The 25873-nt window shown below is 34.3% G+C and overlaps 1 protein-coding gene across 13 annotated transcripts in view; it reads left to right on the top strand.

Annotated features, from left to right (window-relative positions):
• Nucleotides 1-24331, top strand: part of Dgkb (diacylglycerol kinase beta) — a 645864-nt gene extending 621533 nt beyond the window's left edge. For all 13 annotated transcript variants that reach the window (XM_063238955.1, XM_063238993.1, XM_063238976.1 and 10 more), the window contains one exon: nucleotides 20661-24331. In XM_063238955.1, the coding sequence (XP_063095025.1) occupies nucleotides 20661-20768 (108 nt within the window). In that variant the 3' untranslated portion in view covers nucleotides 20769-24331. The remainder of the gene's footprint in view (nucleotides 1-20660) is intronic.
• The last annotated feature ends 1542 nt before the right edge of the window (nucleotides 24332-25873 follow it).

Below are 25873 nucleotides of genomic sequence, written 5' to 3'. Positions count from 1 at the left end.
CATATAAACAACTCACCCTGCTGTTTCTGTAATGAGAAGACTGGCTTGGGGTGGGGGTGAAGACTGTAAAGTGATGCATTCGGGAAAGACATGCACTGGGTCATTTATTTATATCTGCTCACCCAGCAACCACATATTATCCGTGTTTTACAGCTGATGAGTATCAACTGTAGCTTTAAGAAGTGACTATGCAGAGCCTTGGGAACCTCATAAGGATTCCTAATCTGCTCCTTCCCAGTCTTCCCCTCTCCAAATTCCCACCCCCTCTTACATTTGAAATCTGATACTCCTATACTGTTTCTGTTAATGGAATCATCATGAATCCAGTGTTCCTTAAACGAAAAATCAAGTGTCGCCCTATACTTGTGCTTATGCCAAATTCAATTGATATATATTCTTAATGGTCCAACCCGTTTCTGGAACCTTTTCCTTGCTTTCCAACCCTACAATCACCATCCTAGACTTGGCCTATTAGATTTCACTTGCTCTTGAAAATCTACATCAGTTTTTTTCATATCTCTATTTTTGTTCTATCTAAATCCAATCCTTCACATTTCCATTAGAATTTTCACAATGAAATATCAACATCACCATGACAATCTCTACATATAATTTTTATTTCTTTTTTATCAGATAAAATATAACTCAAGTCAGGCTTCTCATTTTATTAACTTCATTGGTTACTTCTTTTTCTTATCTTTCACATACTTGTCCCTCATCTAAACTTGTCCTGTTCTTTGAGTGTCACAGGTAATCTTTTGAAACATGGTCCTTGTTATTCCCATAAAACTTTCCCGGAACATTTTTGCTTTGTTCCTCTATCCCAATATCATCCTAAATAATCTGCCCTGTAGCTTTAGCAAAAGCATTGGCTGCATTATGTTTTCTTCCTAGTAGATACAAGTTTACTGGGATCATGAGCACACTTTTGGTCATCTTTGTAACCCTCACAGTATAGTAGTGTGTTTAAGTGTAACTTGATGGTCAATACCAAGTGAATTTTGAATTTGTGAATTTCTTAAATACTTCACAGAATAGTATAACATTTTAAAAACTGCTTTCTACTAAAGCTTCTTTCACTGAACATAATGTAGTTTGGCTAGCAATTCATTCACATATTTTTCACATATAAATATATATTTATATATATAAGATATTTTGAGTTATCTTTATTCATTATATTCTCAAAGCAAAAGAATTTGAATGTATCAGAGAAGAAATATTTTTTCTAACCTCCAAATATTTAACCCTTCTGTTTCCTCCTGGGTTTTATAACTGAATTTCTTTGAGTTATTGTCTTCTTCACAATCATTTGTGTATTTAAATATTCTAACTAGCTACTTTCTATTAGTTGTTTAAAGCACTATTACCTTATATCTGTTAGTACCAGTGAGGCTTTTAGGAAAAGTAATACTAATGCCAGGTATTTAGTTCAGTGGCACAAACACCAACCTGGCAAGTGTGAGATCGTGATTTCGATCCTCGCACACACACGTACATGCACACGCGCACGCGCACACGCACACACACGCACAGAGGAAAGAAAAGTAATTCCCATGAGATTTGAATGAAATATCCGCTGTGGGGTTCATCTGAAATTAAGACAGAGTTTTCCTAAAATTTTCTTCCATGTTGTAGAGGCTGGGAAGGAAATCATAAAGCAATCATAAGCTAACAGCTGAAAGGAGCACAGGTAAAATACGAAAACTCATCAAAGTGATAGCGCAAAGGTAACTTCTGGAAAGAATTGACAGGCGTCTGATCTCTTTTTACCCATTCATGGACTCTGTCCCTGCTTGCCCAAAGGCTCAGAGGAAAGTTTAAAAACTTTCAACGCGCCACTCAGCTTTGACCCGTCCCAGCCAATCCTGCTAAGCCTGGCCGTCGTGCTGCCTGCGGATTGGTCCCTGATATTCTTGGGGCGGATGCTTTGTTTTCTAACAGTGCACGACTCCTCTGCTCCGTTCCACTCTGCAACCTATTTTACGGGACACTTTTTTCTGACTTGAATTCCTTCTTTGGCGTAGCACCCCTTTTACTTCAACTCTGATTATGTACTTGTACTGATCATTTGTGGGTCTCCTCTACTAAAAAGAGTTTTTTCTCCTCATTGCATAGACGCGGTGGTTATTTAGGGTTTATCTTCATCTTGACACGTGTGCTCACCAATTGCAGTGGCATTTCGAAATGAAAACTCTTTAAAGAGAACAATGGGCTTCAAAGTTTTTTTTTATTTTATTTTGTGTTTGATGCTTTCATTATTAAATCAATTAGAATTGTAAGGTGTTATTTAATCTTTACTTGTTACGTTCAATCAATCTCAAACTTAAGAGTGAAAATGAACATTTTATGAATTTCCATTTTTAGGGCCAGCAATTTACTTTCCAGTAGGTGGGTTTTTCAAAACATCTGAAAGGTCTGGAGATGTTTGGAGCCAACTATGGTAGCAGTGCCTAACAATTACTAAAAGCTAGCTAGTACAGTTTCTGTTCAATGTGCTCACACTCATTTAATGCTGACAGTCCTAAAAACCTCATAAGGCTGTTAGAACACCCATATCGCCGATTTGAAGAAAAATTGAATCCAGAAAAGTTAAGTAACTTGCTCAAGACCACACAACAAAAGCTGAAAGCAGGTTTATTGTTTCTGCTCCTGATTTCTTAATTATTATACTTTGCTGCCTCAGTCCCTTTTCAGAGCCTTAATGAATGTTTAATGTTAGCAATTGATTAAAGTATCACTGTAACAGAATTCACTCTCTATTTGGCTTATTCCTAGTTATATTTTGATTTTGTACATTATCTTTTGCTTCTTGAAGTAGTCAAAGCCATCCTTCATGTTGTTACCAAAATTATTATTTTTTTTTTTAATCGGTACCAGGGATCAAACTCATGACCGCCTGCTTGCAAGGCAAGTGCTTATGCCGCTGAGCTAAATCTACTACTGAGCCATATATTCATGATGGTCTCAGTCCCTTGATCTCTAAGTTCAAAACCACCAGGTGTCACAAAGATTGCAATTTGGAATGCTTGTCATGGCATAAACCCCAGTCTTGTGGCTGATATCAGCCTGCTGTGCTCCTTAGGGACCAATTTTCAGAAAATTTCTACATACACCGCTTTCTTCTTGCTTTGTTGTGTCTAAAAATCCCCATTCTCTGTGGCTTAGAAATACATTCATTCCCTGCCTTTCCTGCAGACCATGAAGTCAAACATCTTCATCCGAAAAGTTCCCTAGGATTCCTTGTTTGTGTTTCTTTCAGCCAATCTTACCTATGGTTTACTGTTTTCATGTTTCTAATTTCTCTCCTTGTACTGAGATTGCCTGAATTAATTATTTTATCTAGTGAGGATACATGTATTTTTATCAGCTGCTGCAAAATCTTTCTGGACAACGATGCGATATGAATTCATACATATAAAAAATCTTCATTCAATGCCAAGCTTGAAAGCAATTTCCTCATAAAGTCTTTTAAAATCCCCATCTGTCCGAAATATTTGCCTGATCCTTTGTATTCCTGGGGCTCCTGACATCTTTCAGTATCACAACCTGCAACCTGGTCTCTGGCTCTGCATGAATGCACCCAGCTCTGACTCAACTGTGAGCATTTTAAGATTCCCCTTCAGTTCCCTTCATGCCTTGCACAATGTCTTTCCCAACATGTGGTTGCTGATGATAAATCCATAATCATCTGAAGTATTGTTTGCAGTATGCAACGTGTCAGTTTGTTCAGACTGCTTTCAAGATTTTTTTCTTTGTGTTTAGTTTTCACCAGTTTGATTTTGAAGAGTCTGGGAGTAGATTTCTTTGAGCTCATCCTCTTTAAGTTTCACAGAACATTAAGAATCCATAGATTTATGTTTTGCCAAAGCAGGAACTTTTCAGCCATGATTTCTGCAAATATTGATTTCTAAACCATATTTTCCCCCCTCTCCCTCTAAAACTCTTGTGCCATGTACATGTTAAACACTTTATATATTGTCTCATAGATCGCTTATTCTGTCAATTTTTTCTGTTTGCCTCATTCTTTCTGTCAATGAGATTGGATAATAAATGTTCACCTAATTTAAGTTCACTGTTATTTCCTAATTTAAGTTCACTGTTATTTCTTTTTATATTTCCTTTTCACTGTTTTTTATATTCATTTATTGTAACATTGAGAATAAACCAGGGTTTTCACACTGAGTTACCACCTCAGTTCTTTTTTTTTTTTTTTTTTTTGACAAGGTCTTGCTAAGATGCAAACTCTTTCAGCTTAGGCTTGAATTTCTGAGATTGCTGGAATTATAGACATGGGCCATCACTCACAGGACCCTGTTCTATGTTGAACACTTCCAGTTAATTTTTTTAAAATAATTTTTCAATATTTCATATTGCAGTGTTAAAATATCTTCTATTCCTTGCCTAAATTTTTTTTTTCATTTCAAAATATCTTCTATTATTTCTTGGCATATTATAACTATAAATCTTACAGTTATATCATCTCAGGGTTTGCACTGTTGAATATCTTCTCCCACTTGTATCTTTGAGATTATTTTCTGGTTTTTTATATGTTGAGAGATTTTATATTATATCCTGAACATCTTAAATATCATGTTGTAAATAACCCTGGTTGTTGTTTAATTCCTTTAGGGAATATTGGTTCCTTCTGCTGTCATTATCTTAGCAGGTAACTGACCAAGTTCAGGTCACAAGGGCCTGTTTGTCTTCTGTGAGTTTTAGTTGCAAGTTTCAAACTCTTTGCAGTATTACTTAGATTTTCCCTGCGTGGGAAGATGCTGTTGGTCTACACTCTACTTCTCACAGTCATCAGTACACTGCTTAAGATCTAATCCAAGGTGATAAAAAAAGAAAGAATTAAGATATGTCATGTCCGTGTACTAGTTCCCCATGAGGAACATTCTTGTTATATGCTGCAAACATGTACCAAAACAAACCCAAAAGATCCAAACCATGCCTATGCAGTGGGAGAACCTTGGGAGAAACCGTATGGCTTTATGGACTAGCTTGGTTGAGCCATCTCCTTTCTATGACCTCTGACTTTTGTGATTCCTAGGCCTATAGTATTACTCCTCTGGCTCCAAACCCAAGGATTTAGGGTCTCTATTCTGCTGTTAATTTCCTGAAATAACACCGTTGTCCAATGCTCTGTGGTTGGGGGAAAAAAGTAAAAAAAAAAGCAGCAGTGTTTCTTTCAGGATCTTGGGACTACAGTTTTTCTGCTGAGAAAAGCTCTATCCTCCAAACAAGTTTGAGACATCTGGTACTGACATGTAATCACCAGGTGTCTGGAATGGGAGAGATGGAGATGCAGGGAGAGAGGTCAGATTAGTTTTTGCACTTTCTTTGTTTGGAAGATTTCTTCTTTCCTACTTCTAAAACAGGAAGGTAGGATTTTTCTTGGAACTTTTGATTCTTAGCTGCTATACAATTCTAGTATAAATAAAGAGGCTGCCTTTAAGATCCAAGTCAGGAGATACAAGAATGAAAAAAAAAAAAATCAGGAAATGCATCAGTGATTCATTGGCACTTCATGTTCTGAGTTTCTTCCCAAATCATTTACTTTTTCAATGTCTTCAGATAACTAATCCACATAGAGCACGGAAGGATTTTAGTTGTGATGGGCGGGAGTGGTAGCGAAATGTATTTCCTCCCTCTTGGGTAGCATTGGTACCATGTTCCCCCACTCTTTAGATTTTATTATTGCGTCTATTATGAGATTGCTGGGAATTCTCTCCAGCAGGTCAGCATACTGCCAGCCACCAGCATCCATCTGCTGAGTTGAGATTTCACAATATATATTTCCACTTCCTTTTCTCGTACTAAACACTAAATAAATCTAGTAAATGCCTTGCATCTTGAATCTTCAAATTTTATTCATTTTAAGAAAACTGCATTTATTATTTTTCACTACTGTGTCCTGTGTCCTGGAAAGTTGCAGTGTCTACCTCATTGTTTGAGTGACAATAATATAGTAAAGATACATAGATCTCTATGCATAGTATAATATTTTAGATATTTCGCTACATCAGCAATAAGGTGAATGAGCACTTGGGAACCTTTTTCTGTGGTTACTTTGTAGGCAGAGACGTTTTATGACTACGGCAAATACATTGTCAGTTAATATAGGAGACTCAATACTAAGCAGGTGAGGCTAGGTGATGCCCAAGGTCATGGAACAGAGTTATGTGATTATGGCTTTTTGTAACCTGTTTTTCTACTTCTGAACCTGTCATCCATTCACTGAGTTTGTTTGGCTAAGAATAAAAAGTTCAGAGGAGGAAAGGCCATATTTCTAAAGCTTCCTGAAGTGCACATTGATGAAGAGAAAAACACAGATATGAAGCAGGTGACCAAACCCAAGAGGTGCCTCCACATACTGACTCTATCTAGTTTTAACCCTAACCCACCAGAACATTTGCACTTGAAAAGCAGAATGAATCATTTCAACAGGGAATTGATTCACTAGCCTCTCAAAGTCCCATTCAAGGTTAAATACCAAGAAAATCTTCTCTAATTGGGAATATCATTTATATGAGCATGTCATATAATATTAGAAAATACAATGGTACCTATTAATTTCTCCCTACTGTTAGATCTCTCTCAATTATTAGCTAAAGATATAATAAATATGTCATAGTCAACTCAAAGACAGAACTGTTTCCTGCATAAGAATAAGCATAAGAATAAACAGGGAAATATTATGGGCAAATGGGCAATTTTAAGAAGTAGGAAAATAAAATTCAAATTTTCTTATGAAAGGACTCCTTAATACCTACTCTCTGAGTTAACTTATCATAGACCTGAGGTCTAAAACTAAATTAGAAGCTGTATTGCTTAGCCACAGTCCTACTAGAGAATCTCGGTCATTTTTATTAAACTTCTGTTTTTCAGCTATCTAAAATCCACCCTAGGTTTAACTATTTTAGGGGTTATTTTGAGCCAGTTGGCTATCAAAAAGTTGACTATTTCTGCAATTGAAATAGACAACTTTTCTTGCACCTTAGAAGAAATTAGGAGAGCTACCATGTCCCCATGGATAGGAAGCAAGAACGAGCGCCAGAGTTAAAGATCCTGTCTTGTCTTAAACCAATGACTTCTTCATTTCAGTGTTACGTAAGCTTTTTAAAGTTGTTTCCTTGTTTCTAAAATCAGTTGCTACAAATCACAGAGGTATACTGAAGACTTGTTGAAAATTTTTTTATATAATTAGCAGCATGAAGAAAACATTAGTTATGTCATGGTGTATATTAATTACTGTTATACTTAGTGTACCTGGAATTTTTTCTTTTTTATAACTGAGGCTCCCTTCCTCATAACTTTGAATTACACAGGAACAATTTAAGCCCATGTGACCTTTTGATAGGACAAAATGTTGACATTGCTTTAAGATTTGGACAGGTACAAAGTGTCAAGCAGTCGCTATTTGTTTTTTCTCATTGTCATTTATAGATAAACTCAGATTGGAAAAAGCAGCATTTGACTATGCTATATAGCTTCTTTAATAATCATCTAAATCTAAAATGAAAATTAGGCTAGAATTTATTCAGGATAGAATAATGCTAAGAAAGTTATCTGCCAATTTATTGAATTTGAACCTTCCAAGGCCCTTGCATTAAAATAATAAACCTTTAAATAATGTTAAGGAATACTTAATGCAACAGGTTGGTTTCCTAGTAATTAGTCTTATTTTCAAAACTTGATAAGAATATTATTTTCTAATTAAAAGTTAGACAGCAATTGTAACTGAACACTTGCTGACTTGGTGACACTATTTCTAAAGAATCTTAACATGCTCTAATGACTTAGTTTAGAAATGGAGAAAAAAATCCAAGAAGGGAATATGTGTATTTTTAGTCATGAAAGAAAAAGAGTAACCCATAAATTATCAGTAAGAGAATGCTTAACAGGTCAGTGCAGATAATGAATATTTTGGTATGCCTCAAAATTGCATTGTGCCTAGTAGTTAAATATAGAATAATGATAACTCTTAAAGAAGAAAGTACTAAAGTTTGTTATTTAATGCCTCTAAATCTTAATATCCTTTCAACTTTATAATACCTAATGAGATAGACAATTCTTTTTAAGGAAGCAAGAGGCATTATGGTAACCATTGTTGATAACCTTGTACTCTGTTTTTAAATCATGTGCTATGTCTATCCTTGGTTTTGACCAACAGCTTTGTTTTGTCATATTTGACTTTATTCTCTTCAAAAAAAAGGTAATAAGAACTATAGGAGTAATAAAACCCATAATGTGTAAATTTTGTTGTAAAAAAGAGAGGAAAAAAAGTGCTCTAAAAGATACAACTGCAAGTGTGTTTAGGGGTGTTAAATAATGACAATATTAATGTTTTTGGTTGGATCACTGAACACAACTGTTTGCAGTCTCACTGTTTGAATGTCCACTTTGTATGCTTTGATCCTGTGACTTGAGCAACTATCTCTAAAATGATATTGTGTAATCTATTGACTGGTGATTTCTTACTGTTATTTTATTTTATTTATTTTTTTTTTTTTTTTTGCAGTTCTGTATTACTTGTACCCTTACACTGTTTTGTTCTGTTTTTTCTCTTTTTCCTTTTAAATAAAAATAAATAAATAAATATCTTGAGGGAGAGAAAAATTAACTATCAGTCTTCTGATATCTCAATACATATCTGAATAAGCAGACTGTCATTTTTTCCTGGGTACCATACAGATTATGTTTTAACATGTGAGAATTATCAGCACCTCCAAAACAGTTAAGTACAGAGTAAAGCAAAGGTATCTTTTTACCTACGCCTTGATTGATAAATGTTTTTGCATAAATTTACATGTCTAAGTATTAATATTTTTTCAAAGACTAATTCCTTAGATGTAGATGGGTATAATTTTGTATGCTCCCTTTTACTTATGCATTAATTAGTTTTGTTTACCTGTACATAATTTTTCTTAATTTCACAACTGTCATTTTTTAATTTGACAATGCAATTTACTGCATGTGTGCTTTCTGGCCCCAGACAAGATATTTAAAGTGTAAAGCACCAATCACTTCACTTCAAGTTGTTAAAGAAAAGATTGGTTGTAACTAATTTCCAATTAATTCAATGGTTACAGGAGAACAAAACAATTGCTCCTACTAATTAAAACTTAAACTCTTCCAAAGTGTCATATTTAGGTGGCTCTGGAATAGAGAATTTCATTTTGGTTCATTGCTGAATCTGTGGAAACCCCGAGCTTGACAGCTCCATTAATTTGAAGGCTCAGTAATACCTATTAGTACAAAATGTGAAAAAAAAATACCATTAATCATTTATTTTAATTTTGCAGCTCTGTCATTTTCTCATATGTTTTAAAATTATGATGACACCATAATGTGCGCAAATCGACCTGGATGAAGGGGAAACGGATCACGCTACTTAGGAAATATATTGAAGTACATTATTAGAGCTTAATTAATGCCAAACTGATTAAATTTGATTGCATTCTGCACAAAAATATTTGAAAGATTTTTTCCTGCCACATTACATTTTTAAAGTTATCTCAAATATTATATATATACATATATATATATTATCTTTTCATAGTTCTTCACTTTAGTATATTCAGCTCAAATATTGTAAATAAACCCAAATTGGACTTTTATTCTTAATTTTGAAACAACCATTCGTTTCAATTTTGGCATTTCATTTTGGCTAAATATAATAGTCATTTATATTCATGCTCTTTGACAAGAACTCCAAACAAAGTAGACAAAATGTCCAAAAACACATAAGAACAAAAATTAAATGAGAAATATGCCATGTATGGGACACGTTATGCATTTATGTCGATGTGATTCCACACTGTAAATATGCTACACAGGATAGTGACATGCCCCTAACATAATTTTAAGCTTTAAAGTTATTAGCTTTCAAGAAAGTCAGTATTCATATGTAATTTAAAACTGAATATTTTCCTCTAAAAATGAGGAGGTCAGGGAGGTGCATTCGTGAACAACAATATAGGAATTGAGGCAGCCAAATTGATAAATTTGAAATTTAATTAACTGAGCTCAGAACCAGTTGTATACAGACACCCCCCCCCACACACCCCATTTCAGAGTCCAAACAAGTGGCACCGAACTGGAAAGTTATAGAGCTTTTAAAAGCAATAATCACAAAAAATGATCCTGTTGGAAACAATTAAGCTAGAATCTTACATTAATTTTTGGTTGACACCTGTATCCTGCTTCTTTTGTTGAGCAGGTTCATTTTTCTCCTATGGGCACAGCTCATTCTGCTTTTCTCGTGGGATTTATACCATGAGTAATTTTCCATTTTCTTGAGTCAAACACACAGCACTAGTTAAATGCAGGGCTCAAGATGGCATTAGTTATGCCAAGATACAACAGTTAGAATTAGTTCCTGGTTGATGGGCCTCGAATAGCTCCCAGGTTTGATTTCTTTGAGCAGTGAGATTTGATCTGCTGGTGGATTCAAGCTGTGAGTCAGCGTGCCTCAGCCTAAAGTTTCTCTTCGCTTGCCTCTCTGGCTTATCTTATCTAGCTTTTCATTGTCTCTGATTTTGTGTATTAAAATTGGGAAACAAAGTTAACACAGTCCCAACATTTTTTATTAAGGGCAACAAAATCTGTTGACAAAAGCTTTAAAGTGTAAGCCTTCTCTATTCACTAGTAAAGAACTGTCTCAGCCTTTCATAAGGATCTTACCCATTTTAAATAACAACGTGAGCTTAAAACTCTTAGTGAAATGAACTGAATAGAATTTAGTAATATATTGTTTTTGTTTCCTTATTGTTATGAACACAGTTGTACACATTTCATTTGAGAAAAAAATTGAAGAAATCGAAGAAATTAGTGTATTGCATTTGAAGAAAAGAAAAAGTTGAATAAATCTAATATATTGCATTTGTATTGTATCATCCTCATGACTAACCTATGGGTAAACAGAATGAATATTATTAAATATGATGGTCAAATCAATAAATAAAAACCACTAAGAGAATGCAACTATTTTATTCAAGTCGATACTGTCAGTGACTCATTTCTTCTCTGTATTTCCTTTCTTAAATGTTTACTGATAAAATGTTACATTAGTATCAGTTCTGTCTGACTAGTAGGTGCATTGCTAGAGGTGCCAACCTTTTGTTCTAGGATGTTACAAGAAAAGAAAATGAAGTCAAATGAGCCAGGCTCTGAGAATGCATTGCTCAAATAGTCACGTCCACAAAATCTCAGTATGATCTGAGGTCTGTGAATGAAAGCTTCATGGCACTGTACTACAGTAGGAGAACGCTCAGTAGCAGAATTTGACCTGTCAAAGGAGATTGAGGGAGACTTTTAAAGTGTCTCATAATGACCCTGAAAACAAAAAACTAAAGAGGAAAGAAAATCCCACAGGAAGGAGGAGTATCACCAGGAGAGGAAACAGCACCATGTGGAAAGCACCGTGGCATACAAGGATCTCAAAGAGACAGGACAGATGTGTTAATAAAACAAGGAGAAGCATGGGAAAAACAGGCAGTTCAGTAGGAATCAGAGCAGCAGAATCTCACAGCTCAGAAAGACTTTTACCCTTAATTGGAGGATCATTTGGAACGAAAGAAAGGCGTTAGCAAGATTATGATGAAAGCTGATTTACATGGTAGGAAGACCATTCTGATAAAGGTTAGATTGCAAGGAGAGGCAATGGCCTCTCAGAGGACATTCAGTGAATGTCCAGGCCTTAGAAGATGACAGTAGGAAAAAAAATCTCAAGACACAGAATGCACTGTGGGAGGGAGAAAAGCGATCATGCTTACATGATCTAACAAATTAGATTCCAATAAATTAGAAATTAGAAATAGTGAGTAAGGAGAAGGATGTCAAGGATGACCAAATGGTGAAACAATTCTTCAAAGTAGAAGAATCTAAAATACAAGCAGGTTGTTTTCCCTATACTTAAGTACTAGTTCAAAAAAACCAGGCCCCATAAGTAATGTCTTGGACACGTTGTTGGAAATGTAAAGTATCATTACACGCAATGGAATTTTTTATGGAAAAGATGTCATAATTGACCCCCATTTGGATCACTATGGAATAGCTTTGAGGGGGAAAGTCTTTTGGATTAATGCTTTCATGCTCCTCCGTAGACAAGAGTATGACTGAGTCTGTGAGTTGAGCTCCCTTCATTTAAAAATAGAGAAGTGCCATCTGGTAGTAAATGTCCCATATTGTTTTAAATAATCCATCCTTTGGGTAGAAGTGGAATCTGGCATTTGACAGGAATGCTCTCAGGTATTTCAGAGAGCAGACAGACACCAATGATGTGCAATTTCTCAGTGTCACCCAAGTAATTCAGAAAGCTCCGTTGTCTCATAGAAAAGAAGTTAGTAAAATGTGTTTTTCACTTAGCTACACATCATAATACTAAAAATAATATACAACATTATCGACACATTGCATCATTTGGTACTTTCAGTGGTCCTACAAAGTAGGTGCTATCCTTAGAGTGCTTTAGCAAATTGAGGCTGAGGTTGAAAAACATGATCAATTAGGGGCCATGGTAGGAATCAAACCCTTGCATTGCATTCTAGTTCCATATCCTTAACTCTCTTGTTGGATAAACAAAGGCCATACAGGGGATTGTATATGAAATACTCATTTAGAAATGTAAAACACAAGTGAGTATTACTTTAATTATCATCCAGATGGGGGATTATTGTATTATCTTGTTTTATGGTAATGTTTTATTTTGTGTGTGTGTGTGTGTATGTGGCCAAAGATTTGGTAATGCCCCATGAAAAGATAAACAGGTACTGGGTTAAAATTGTAAGTATAATTTCTTGGTAAAGACACAACATTAAATATGCATTAAAAATATCTTTGACTTTCACTGGCAACCATCCTAGCATCATAAAAATATTTTGGAACGGAGAACAAAATGTGTATCTTAAAAGAGATTTCAAATACAGGTCAAACCATTTCTCCAGTAGTATGGCCAAATAGTTGATTGCCTTCAGGAAAAATTTTTTTTTCCCATACATAATTAAAATTCTTGTGAATTTCATCAGCAAGGAAATCTCTTAACTCTTTTTGTTAAAAGAGATTTTGTTTTAAACCTTCACAATGATTTTTCTGAATGTGATGTTGGATAAAAGACATTAATGCTAAACTTGGAAATTACTATCCTTCCAGAAAGTAGCAGTTAGAATCATAAATAAGCGGAAAAGGGATTTCAGAAAGTTGTAGTTTCATGATTTTACTTTTTTTTGGCAACTATGGACTTGAAAAATTGAGCACGCACTTTATCCCATTGTTATATATCGCAGTTATACACTCAAATTCAGATTGATTTCCATTATTGAAAGGATACAATCTTACTTCAGAATCAAGCTAGGTAACTTTTAATGTTCCAGATAATTGCTAAATTAAGCTCTTGCTGCAGATATTTTATGGCATTTAATTTGTCCTAAAAAAATCCATTCCTTTTTAAGGTAGTAGAATAAATTCAGTGATAATAAACTCTTAAAGATAGGAAGCAAGGTAAGAAATACTTGACCAGATACTGGGAGAATATTTTAAAAGGTAGATCCACCGGCTGAGGCACTTTCTAAGAACCACAATATTACTGCACTCACCATAATGCAGAGCAATAAGAACAATTAAGGAATTATATATTTAAGGCAAATTGATCAATTGGTACTCACTAACTGATTAGAATAAATTCTGAATGGCAGCACTCAGGACAAAAATATAGTGTAGAAATTACTACTATTCTACACTACTATAGTGTAGAAATTATTACTATTTTCATCCATCTTTCAGTTATTGACTCAATCATGACTTTAAAATTGGTTCTCTTCACTTTATGTCTCATAATTCTAGACTTAACTTGCAATATTTGACTTAATTACATTACGGATCAGCAAAATACAAACTATGGGCCAAATGTGGCCACCTAACAAAATTATATACCCAAAGTTAAGAATGACTTTCATAATTTTAAATGGTTGAAAAACATCAGAAGAAGAGTGATATTGTATAATGTGAACATTGCATGAAATTTAAATTTTAGTTTTTACCATACTGGAATATCACCATCCTCCTTGGTTTACACTATTCTAAGAATGCCATTGGTCTACAAGGGCAGTTTTTTCTGCATAGCCCACAAAGCCTAAAACGCCCGCTAGCCCTTGACAGAGAGTGCTTGCCAACTGTAGCATTCTCGTGCATATCTCTTGCAGCATATCTTGCATAGATATGTACTTAAGCATCTTGCAAAATACAGCTCAGATATAATGATTTCTATATTTAGAGGTAGGACCGCACTCTAGTAGCTTGCCTACTTTGTTTGCAGACAATTATGATGAGCTTCTACCATTTGATTTGAGGATTTCACCCTATTTAATAGAAGTAGACCAAACTAAAAACAGATTGGGAACACTTATAGGATGAGGCTTCTTTCTAGTTTTTCTCTTACCTCTCTGACTGTTTGTGTTCCTGTCCTTCATAGAATATCATCTTCTGCTTCCCCCTAAGTAAGTGTCAATATTTTCCAGGTTCAAAGTCTGCTTGTTATCTGCTCTCAATGGATATTATAATAGATGCATCAAACACAAGTCTATCTCATCTTATTTTCCCTTTGGAACACTAGAGCTAAATATCTAGAAGACCCTGATCCTTCCCTACAGAATGTCACACTTGGCACTGACTTCACCTAAGTCTTTGTTTCTCACTCTGCCAAAAATACTTCTATCCCTATAGAAAACATCACCCTCATATACTCAATAAAACTCAAGAGAGTTATCACAGGGTCTTTCCCTTTTCTAACGTCTATGTGACACATAGATCGTGTGTGCCTCATCGATATCTCTTACCTGTGCCCCTTACCTTGTTATAGTCAGAACTCCATCACTGATGTCCGTTCCGCTTCTTTTTCGGATTACTGTGTTCAATTCATCTATGTTCCTCTGGTCTGGCATCCACTTTTCATCTATTGAAACTTATATGTAACTGTCATATCTTGTCATGTCGTGGTTTTTCCACCATGACCTAAATGGCTTTTTTGGTGTACCTATGCATCCTGCCAGTACCTGTGTAGTACAACACATACCATATTTTACTATTGAATATTTGTCTCTGGCATTGGCCTATAAACTTAAGTTCTAAAAGAAGAGTCTATTCAACTTGGAATTCCAGAAATAAACTAAAATAAATTGGTATCTAATAGATTAACAATAAAGGTAATTAAATAAATTTGGGGGTTTTATTCCTATTACCAATAGCTCAGTTTTCTTTTGGGAGTGAATAAAAAATAAATAAAAGACTGGTAGGTCAGTCTTACTGGCCTTCCTTCTAAGGAAGAGAAATACAATGACAGACCGACCAGGCTTCCCAAGTGTGACTGTGTGCGCCAGTCCCCAGGACTTCACGTTACAAACAGAATCTGTGGAGGCTGCGTTTCCAGAATGCCAGTGCCATTGTCTTTGAACCCTACTTGGAGGATTAAGACAATGGAATGCATTAAGAACCTTGGCATAGGAAATTAAAAATAAATTGGCCATTATGTGGAAAAATACATGCACACTGTAAAACCAGAGTTTCACAGAAAAAAAAAACAAATAGTTATCCTCTGTTCCAACCTCACTATCACCTAGCTTTTCCTCTCAGGTGAACCATAACTGTTTTCTTTTTGATAATTTACTCCTTATTTGTAAATAATGCTCCTCGTTGTTACTTTTTCTGTGCTAATTTTTTGTATATACTACCTAATTTGTGCTGTGGAAAACTAGTTTTGGCTAACAGCCATGTCACTCTGAACATATCCAACCTCATTTTGGTCTCAGAAGCTAAGTAGGGTCTGGCCTGGTTAGTTGGAAGGGAGAAAGCTAGTTTTCTTTAAACCCTCATGTTACTCTAATTCTCTTACTAATAATTAACAGTTACTGAGTACCTATCATGTGCCAGATAGCATTGTAAGCATTTGATGTACATCGATTCATTTAGTCCTTACAAGAAATTCATGAGACCTTATATTACAGTCTTTACTGTGTTGAAATACTCGCACAAATTTCACAGACAGAAAAGTTATTGTGCTGTTCTGGTGTGGACAATAATTTTTAACAAATTTATTTAAATCATTAAAGTGTATAATAATTGAGACTAGAAAAATGCCATGAACTGCAGAACCAGTACAGATGCACAACTTAATTTTCTCTTCCATAAGGTTTTCATAGTTTTAGTCTTCCTTACCTTTGCAAAGTCATCCTTTTAAAAATTCTCATTTTTTAAAATTTTTTTTATTTAAGAGAAAAAGGACACAGAAGATAAAAACAAAAGTAAAAGAAGCAAACAAACAACAAAGAAAAACAATAACACTATATGAGGCAGACTGTAGATGCTTTGGTGACTAACAATGTCTTCAGTCTATCCTTGCATTTAATCATTACTTTGGATGTAGATTTCAAGGATAAAACTAACTTCTACTCTAGGGTTTTGGTGTGTTTTTCCATTGTGTCCCAGCAGTCATGTGCAAGAGATGCCTGATGCCACACTGAATTTTATTTTTCTTCTATGAGGACAATTGGATTCTTCTTTATAAATTTTAAGCCAGGCCAAAATGGTGTAGATACTTGTTATTAAGCTAAGGCCAAACTGACCTAGATATTTATTATTAAGAAAGAAGGGCAAAGTGTAACACAAAAGTACAGAGATGAGAATTAGCAAAGAGATCCTGGAACGGCTGATCATCTCTACATGCCAGCTCTTGCACTTAGCAACTTGAGTGTGTGATTCCGGTTACAGAGCTAAGGGTTTTTTCACTTCTAGCCTGCAATAAGGATGTTGACACCCACCTCCTGAGATTGCTGGGAGGAAGAAATTAGATATTATAAAAGTTATTTGAGAAACAATTTTGATCGCTAGAGGCTAGTCGACTTTCTGTTACGTGGCAAAATGACTGAGATAATCATCTTATATGGCGGGCGTGTTTACTTTCTCTAATGTTTTCAGAGTTTCCAGGACATGGTTGCTTGGCCTTGTTGCTTTGGTTCTGTGGTGGATTCATGCATCATGGCAGGAGCACTTGGTGGGAAATGCCTGTTCATGTCATGGAGGTAGAGAAGCAAAAAGAGGGACAGAAAGGGCTGTAACTCCAATATGTCCTTTAAGCCCACATCTCCATTCACCTAGATTCCTTCACTGGATGCATCTCATACAGATTCTGCCACCTCTCCTTCTGAAAACCGAAAGCCAAGCTTTCGGCATACGGGACTTGGGGGTCATTCCAGATCCAAATTGTAGCAGTAGGGAAAATTCCTTCAAAGGAGAAAGTTCACTCTTTTCTAATATCAAAATGATATGCTAAGCTTTTAAATAAATAGATTTGAGAAAGAGGGATGAATAGGGTGCTCAGACAGCATGAGGAAGATAAATGCTACTTTTCATAATAAAGGGAAGTAGAAATGATTAATCCTAAGAAACAGAAGTTGCAGAAAAAAAATTATCAATGAGCTAGATAAAATGCCGCTGGAAAACTAATCAACCAAGACCCCCCCCCTTCATTACTGCTTTAATTGAGCTAAAAAATGTCAACATTTTTACATGTGATATGAGATATAAGTCCCTTCTGATATCCTTTATGTGAAATCATACTTTCATTCTGTATTTTTCAGCAAATTTTCTGTGTAATTGGCTGGTTACTGAGGGCAACTCAAAGAGGTGGATGAGTAATGCATGCAAAGCACTTAGCTTAAAATCTCTGTTCACAGCAAGACCCATATACATTTTGCTTATATTTGGTTTAAAAAATCTGTTTAAATTTAAAAGTAAAAATAGAGCCTACTTATTTTTTCCATCAACAATTGTACAAAATTTTTACCTTCATAATTTTAAATGTGGCCAAACTTAATTTGAAATTGGAAGTCAGAGACAGCCATGGGCTTTGAAAAGTAACTTGCCTTTCTTTTTCAAAGACTTACTTTTCAAAAAATAGGTAGTTGGAGAATGAACAGTTTTGACTGAGAACATCATTCTATTTATAACAATTTATTTGTTGCACTGTGAAACAGTGCTCTCCTCCCTTCCTGTAATGGTTCTAGCTTCATCCTTAATAAAGTCATCGCATGAGATGATGCGTATGAAGAGGCTGGAATGCATATCAGACATCTTGTGAGTGCTAGCTTCCTCGATTTAATCTCTCCTGCCCAAAAGGAAAATATAGCCAACTTTGCTTCTCATCTTTATAAGCAACAGAGATAGAGAATTTGTACTTCTACATAAAGATAAACATTTTTTTAGGTACTTGTGATCATAAGAATGATTAAAGAAATGAGAAGATGGGTTCCAGACAACTGTGAACATAGGAGTAGCTGTTATACACCTTGAAGACTGAAAACTTCTCAATTGGAAGCTTCAAAACCTTGCATCATAACATAAATTGTGGGTCCTGCTGTGTCAACAGCTCGGAATGAGACAATGTGCTTCATTTAAAGGAGCAAGGGTATATGATCCCCTGCAAAAGAAGGGGTCACATGAGCAAAGAAAATCTAAATACCTAAAAACAGTGCGTGAAGAATATAAAAATCCCATAGATAACAATTATATACTTCAGCTGTAGTTTTTGTCATAAATTGATACTCATTCTAGGTATGTGAATACAAAAATTTTGTTCCAAAGTCTGAACAACAGCTTATCTATCTAACAAATTATGTAATTTTCCAAAATATGCTGATACTTTTGCACATACTAAAGGATTTAGTTCAGCAACTGTGAATCAGAAGTCTGTCATTTTTTATGCTGCTTCATTCGAATCTAAGTTATTGTGTAATATGTGATAACCTTTTCCCCAGGTACTCATTTTAAAATGACATTGTTTAGTAAAATGATTCATTCTCATTTTCAGCACTAAAATGTATAATGCATTTTGGATTAGCCCCTTATATCAGCATGCGTGAGAATACTGAATGAACTTCTTTAATTTCTACTAGGCCATGATTATTTGGGGACAGAGATTATATATCATCTATTTATTCTAAGTTCCCAGGACTGTGTCTGAAGAATGGTAGAGGCCGAACAAATGTCACAAAATTATTCAATGGTAAATGACATTGCAATAAATCATGTCCAAAGCTAGAATTCAGAGGAATTTAAAAATCAATGACTCAAAATTCAGTGTAGTCAAAAATTGAAATATTAAGAGGAGAAAAATCTAGTAGAGTCACTTTCAGTCACATACGTGGGAGCATATTGGTATCTTAACTGTCTGGCTATCAACTCCCCAGTTCATAAGATAACAAAAATAAAATAAAATCTGAAATCTAGAGAGTTTGTGGCTGACTTAGCCCAGAGATCTCATACACCTACAATTTATTTTTATATAGAAAGAATTCCAAATCATCCCTCTAGTACAACCTGATTCTATCAGACTTAAATAAAGTTGTCCATTCTTTAAGAGTGTTTCACATATTCTGTCTTTCTAGACTCTGAGGTAGATTTCCATTTCCCAATAGCCCTGATGCTGATTTTAATGATTTTTTCCATGTGACAAACGTTTTTTGTTTCATTGCTATTAGTGAATGACAAGTGAAGGATATTGATTTCACATTGAAAATGTCAGGTATGCTCTTTAAGAGATATATTTTTTGCAGCTTTTAATGAGGTGGTGTTTCTTTTTCTTTCTTTTTGAAAGAAACACTCATCTCTGATGTGGATGCTGTGCAGGTGACAACTGATATTTAATAAGCGATGGTTCTTGTATTAGTCGCAGTTCACTAAAGAAAATGTCTCATATTGTTTTTGAGAAACTCTGAGCGTCACTAGCCCAAAGGCAAGATGTGACCTTTTTATTACATAATGAGAATCATTTATTATCTTACAATGTATCTTAAAGTCACAGACAAAATGCCACATTGATAATTGCTTTCAATTAGCTTTGAGCATAGCATATATTCATAAAATGTCTTCTCTAATTTAGAGTTGAATTAGAGAAAATTGCAGACATAATCTTCTTTAAGGTTGTCTCATTTAAGGTGATTCGTAGTTTTATATCAGAGAAATCAAAACGAGTAGCTTTAGAACAATCTCTCCAAGTGTTTTAAGGAGGCTTTTCAATATTTGATTCTATTCTATTACCAATTAATTAACAAATTAGAAAGCTAGTTCATCATTTATGACCTTTTATGCATGTTAACTTTTGACTTTCACTCTTAATGATTGTTTTAAAATTAAGCCTTGCAGTTCGTGTGGAAAGAGAGAAACAGCCTGATTAGCAAGATAAATAAGGTTTGCTTGATACTAAGTACATCTTAATGTTGGGCCATATCTGGAACTCTAAATCTTCTAATGACACATCTTTTTCTACTTTCAATAAATAAAACATAACTAATGGTCAAGAAATTAAATGATATAGTCATATAGCCTAAATAAAGAGTTTGGAGATATTATAATACTGTTAGAGATGTTAGCAATTACGTTATTAAAAAAGTGACCAGCTAAATTGTATTCTTGTTAATAATCTTAGCACTGGAATATTATTTAAATGCTTATCTTTATCTATCTTAAATTTTTTTAAATAGTGAAACTCTAAAGGTGTATCATAGTCATGTGGTTCACAAAATATTATTATTACTATTAACAAAGATTCTCAAAAATTGCTTTATAGCTGGAGATTACTCTTTTTCTCTCTGTCTTTTTCCTAGATAAAAATTACGCACAAGAACCAAGCCCCAATGTTGATGGGCCCTCCTCCAAAAACCGGGTTATTCTGCTCCCTGGTCAAAAGAACAAGAACCCGAAGCAAAGAATAATCCACCTCGTTTCATTCTTAGAAATCTGACTAGCGCAATTGGGCCATAGAACACTTGTGCTGAAAATCTTTGAACCATTTCAAGTCTCCTGCTCATGCAAAATCATGGAATTGGTTTAACAGTTTTGTTACTGAGCTGATGTGAAACTCAGCTATTAGAAAATTTATTGTCTCAGTTTCTATAGGCAGTTTGCATGAAGAAAGCAAAAGTTTACATGAAGTGATACTGCATATTTTTGTTGCATGCATTCGCATAGATTTTCATGTCTCCCACCAACATCTTACCCAGTTCCCATTTACTAAACTGTGAGAAAAACCTGGGAAACATAAAAAAGGAAATACCATGGGAAATGTGATTCTCAGTGTGATTCCAATTATAAATAAGCACTAATCAGTAATGCTACAATGATCATGATGGCCGATTGCTATACTTTTCCCTTTAAGAATCAGTCTATCAATGGTCTTTGATCTTTGACTCGAGGATGAACTTTTAACTCAAAGGTTTTATTAAACAGTTGTGTACAATACATTGCCATATATGAATAGTTTTTTTTCAACATCTAGATTCCTTTGAGTAGAAATTTAAATCCCAGATAGAAGACTGTACTGTGTTGAAAAATAGAAATGGTTTTTATTTTGTCAAGTTTGGTTTTTAATTCCAAAAAATTAGTGAAAATATGTTACTTGGCAGTTAAGTGTGATGTAAGACAAGCCTTATTCCGTTTTGCATGAGGATTTAGAAGGAAATTCACAATCATGCCAGTAACCAAATAGATGTTTTAAACTATGTGCCTAATTAATATGTTTCTCACCAAAGATTCAGAAAAAGATGCTTGAGAGAAATGGGTTAACGTATGTCTAATTAGTATCGTGGAAAAGATGTGTGAATCTTATGGTTAATTTTGTGACAATTAAAATGCTGGAAGACATTTACCTATTTATTATAATTCTCACATATCACAGAAAATGATTCATACAACACAATCCAAACTCAGTAGCTGATTGCTTGGAAATGTGATCCTCTTAAGTTGAGGTGTCTGTGATTTTTAGTGTATTGGTTAAAAAGTGTATCTGAAGAAAGTAAATGGTCCTATCAGTTTCATTCTAGTATAAATTAGTACCTGCAATAATTTGGAGTTTAGTGAGGGAAACCATGCATGAAGTTATCCCTACTGTTCACCTACTCCTCTCCCATTTCTATGACCTTTTGAATGTTTATTTTAAAATACAGATGATATGGCCTAGACCACTGTTTAAAGTGTTTATGGCATGGTTGGAATCTCTGATCATATAAAGAAATCACAGAATTACTACTTTTCCTAACATTTCATTAAGCCTATGGTATAAAATGAAATGCTTCTGAGAAGTCTTGGTATTGTTTGTTCATATTTACCTGCATCTCATAATTGCATGTTTTGTTTTCAAACATGCCATAAGGAAAACAAGTGCTTGAAATGCATGATTTATTAGTTTTCCTCTCCACTCTGCATTAAAGTGCCAATGATTTATCAGTTCTATTTTTCTATTGATTCTTTCATCTTTGAATAACAAATAGCATTTAGTGTTTCTGTTGAATGCAATCCTGTGCATGGATTTATGGATTTCAAGTGAAATTGCTATAATTTTAGTTCTTTGGTTTGAAAACTCAACTGAATGCTGTTATATAAAATAGCTACTCTCAAGCAATGTGCTGCAATGGAAGATCATGTGTAAAGCATATTCTTTTAGTGTTCCAAGAACATTGGATGGAAAATATCAATCAACAATAACTTTAATTGCTTTAAAAGTGAAAGCTTTTGAATAATATTAAGACATAATTTAGCATTCTCGGGGAATTATGATTACAATTGCTAATTCAGTACAGCAATCACTCAGTGTAGTACAATGACAATAAATAAAAAGTGATTTGGCAGAACACTAATTCAGACTAAAAGAAATCGCAAAACAGTAACAAGTGTATTGCTGACATAATGTTACATAACACAGGTTGATTTTGTATATCTATGGTTAGGCGGTAAATATTGTCACATGAATTGACAAAATTCTCCACAATGGACAGGGAGGCTTTGTGTCCAAAACATATTTTTAAGCCTCCAATTATTTGACATTCAGTACAACATGCAAGTATTTCTTGGCTACCTTTAACAGTATGTAGTTTGAAGGCAGCAACAATTTGTGAATCACGTTAGCAGTCTGTGCACTGGAAAGCATTAGGATAGATGATGAGATGAGAAAAATTAAGCAACCTGCCCGTACCACTTCAATAATTGAAATAGCGGGATGCAGCTTCACGTCAATGTAGCTATATAACTATAATTAGTGCTAATAGTAGTTACTCACATCTTCAGTCACTTGGATTCATTGGTATCACTAATAAATGTTCAAATATGAATCAAATTTGACTTTCCCCAGCTCATTTTCTAAAGATACTGACATGCTTGCCCTTCAAGTATACTACTCCCGGGATTTGGAAAGTAGTTCTTAAGAAACTACTTTGATAGTTTTGAAATCAGAGAAGATATTCTTTCCTTTTTTTATGACAGCTTCATGTGAAGAATATATATTTTAAGGAAATTTCTAAACGGAAAGTTCTATGGCATATTAAAATACTGAATAATGAATGTTAGCTTTATAAAATGGAAACTTTTCTTCTATGTGTGTGGGTGAGTGTTTAAGTTGTAGAATTAACCTCTTTTAAATATAGTAGACCCAGTGATATAAAGTTTTAAGTGGATGAAGATCTTAAGTATAAATTAACACTGGACTAACTTATGGGGGTCAGAGAAAAGGGACAAAAAGATATGTACTCTGCTAAACACTGCCATATACTGCTTGTGAATAGACATTTCATTATAATAAACCTAGATCCCCACACTATGAAGACATGGAATGGAGATCTCTATGTAAATCTCCAAATTTTAAAGATCATAATTGTATTTACCCACTTTGATGTCTATATAATGCATATTTCATATGGAAATTGCTGGTCAGTGTTCTGTGGTAGAAAGAAATAATCTCATAGGAAATAAAAAGGTAATATTGTAAAACAGTTTTATTTTTTAAAAAATTATATTGTGATAGCAGAATTTAAAAAAAGACAGATATTTAGATAGTATACTGCAGGAAGAAGTGAATATTCTGTGAGAATTAATAAATTATATATATGTTTCCACATTTTTTTCTATTTTCCTTTTTAAAAGGATGGGGAGCAATTATAAAAACAAAACGTTTTGAATTTGAGATTGTGTGCTGCTTGAATGAAGCAAAATTTTTAGATTGTTACTTTTTGTGTTAGAGTTAATTTGCTTAATATTAATTACTATGAATTATAAAATGGAAATGGAACTTTTGTATCACATGTGACACCCAAAGAATTGTTCAATACACACCATATGTTTTACATTTAAAAGTCTAACCCTTGTAACAGACCTGAAGGCTGTAAATTTAAGAAAAGAAATTAATAAATACCTATAAAAGAGCTTTAACTAAGGAAAAACGAATATAACCCCCTTAAAACATCCACTTAAATTTATTCTATTTAAATAAAGTTGGAAGAATCTCATATTTGAAAGTTTCTATAGATTCTTATTGTGTTTAAAATATAGCATTCATTTAATTACAGTATCCTAATTTTTTGAGAAAGTGTTATATACAGTATCCTGCTTTTTGAAATAAAAGTGTTAACTACTCAATAATGTGTCATTTCTTATTGGTGCTTGGGCCAGGATATCTCTGTTAATGAACTATTCCGCATTTCAACAGTTACTTTTCTTCAGTGAACACCCACTGGGAATTTTGAGCCAGCCACTCTATCCTACGTGTTTAAAACCTGAAACATTCACCTTCTGGGTCCTGTGTGTCACCAGTTGCTGCTGCAAATATTACTGTGGCAAATTCATAGACTGAAGGAAAGTCAAAAAATTAATGATGAAATTGTGGGAGCCGAGTTGAATATTTGGGATAAATTGGTATCCAGTTTTAAAATATGTAACCATCTTCCACAAACATCTCTTGGGCACTAAGTAAAAGATATTTATCAAAGGATCTGCAGCAAGTTTAAAAATAAAGAATTTAAAGGACACAATCTCTTCTTTGTATCTATTAGAAGAGTTAAGTATATCAACAAATGTATCGCATTACTGGGTCAGGTAAGAATTAAGGTAAGTAAAATGTGATATGTGTTCAAAGGAGGAAAAGATGATTTTGGTGGACCAAGTTCAAGGGCAACTAGAAAAAAGTAAATCTGCAAATGGCATTTTGAAAGTCTAGAATGTTATATGGAGAAAGAAATAGCGTTAAGGAAATTCAGAAGACAAGGAGACCCACAGAAATCAAGTCCTGGATGCATTCTTGAGCCACTTCATACAGTCATTAGTTATTCATAAATGGAGCTTTTGAACACCGAAAGTTAGCAGGAAAAGGAGCATAAGAAAATGGAGAGAAAAAAAGAATGAGACAGGGAAGCCAGTAAGTGAGGGACAGAAGAAAACAAAATGCAGCCAAGTCACCAAATCAGGATTAATGGAACTAAAATTAATTTCACACTCTGAAATTGATGAACACAGATTAATATAAGTCATAGGTATCCTGATTTGCAAAGCTTTGAAGCAGTATCTGCTCCAGGAAGTCATGATGCCATTCTGCTTTCGCTGTTTTAACAAAGGAAGTCAAAAGCATACACTGTAGCAAAGGCATTTTGTTTAATAAATGGTGCTAGGAAAATTAATGTCTATATGCAGAAGATTGAGGCTAAACCCTTATCTCTCACCATATACTAAACTAAAGTCACAATGGATCAAAGATTTAAATTTTGAAATAGAAACATTGAATCTGTTGGAAGATATAAGGTAAAATTCTTGAAAACATAGGCACCAGGCATAGGACAGAGTGCCAACCACACAAGAAGTAGCACCAAGAATCAGCAAATGAGATTAAGATCAAATTTTAAAGTGTGCACAATAAAGAAAACAACCACGAGAGTGAAGACACAGTCTATGGAATAGGGGAAAAATTGCCACTATTCCTCTGACAGAAGACTAACATCTGAAATATATAAAGAACTCAAAAATTAGACATCCCCCAAATAAAGTCTCAATTAAAATACGA

This window comes from Cavia porcellus, unplaced genomic scaffold (assembly GCF_034190915.1).
Source record: "Cavia porcellus strain 051 isolate PalLab524CR breed Dunkin Hartley unplaced genomic scaffold, mCavPor4.1 scaffold_2, whole genome shotgun sequence".
NCBI classification, from domain to species: Eukaryota; Metazoa; Chordata; class Mammalia; order Rodentia; family Caviidae; genus Cavia; species Cavia porcellus.
The sequence above is the reverse complement of the archived record's forward strand: the minus strand, read 5'-3'. Positions and strand labels throughout refer to the sequence as shown.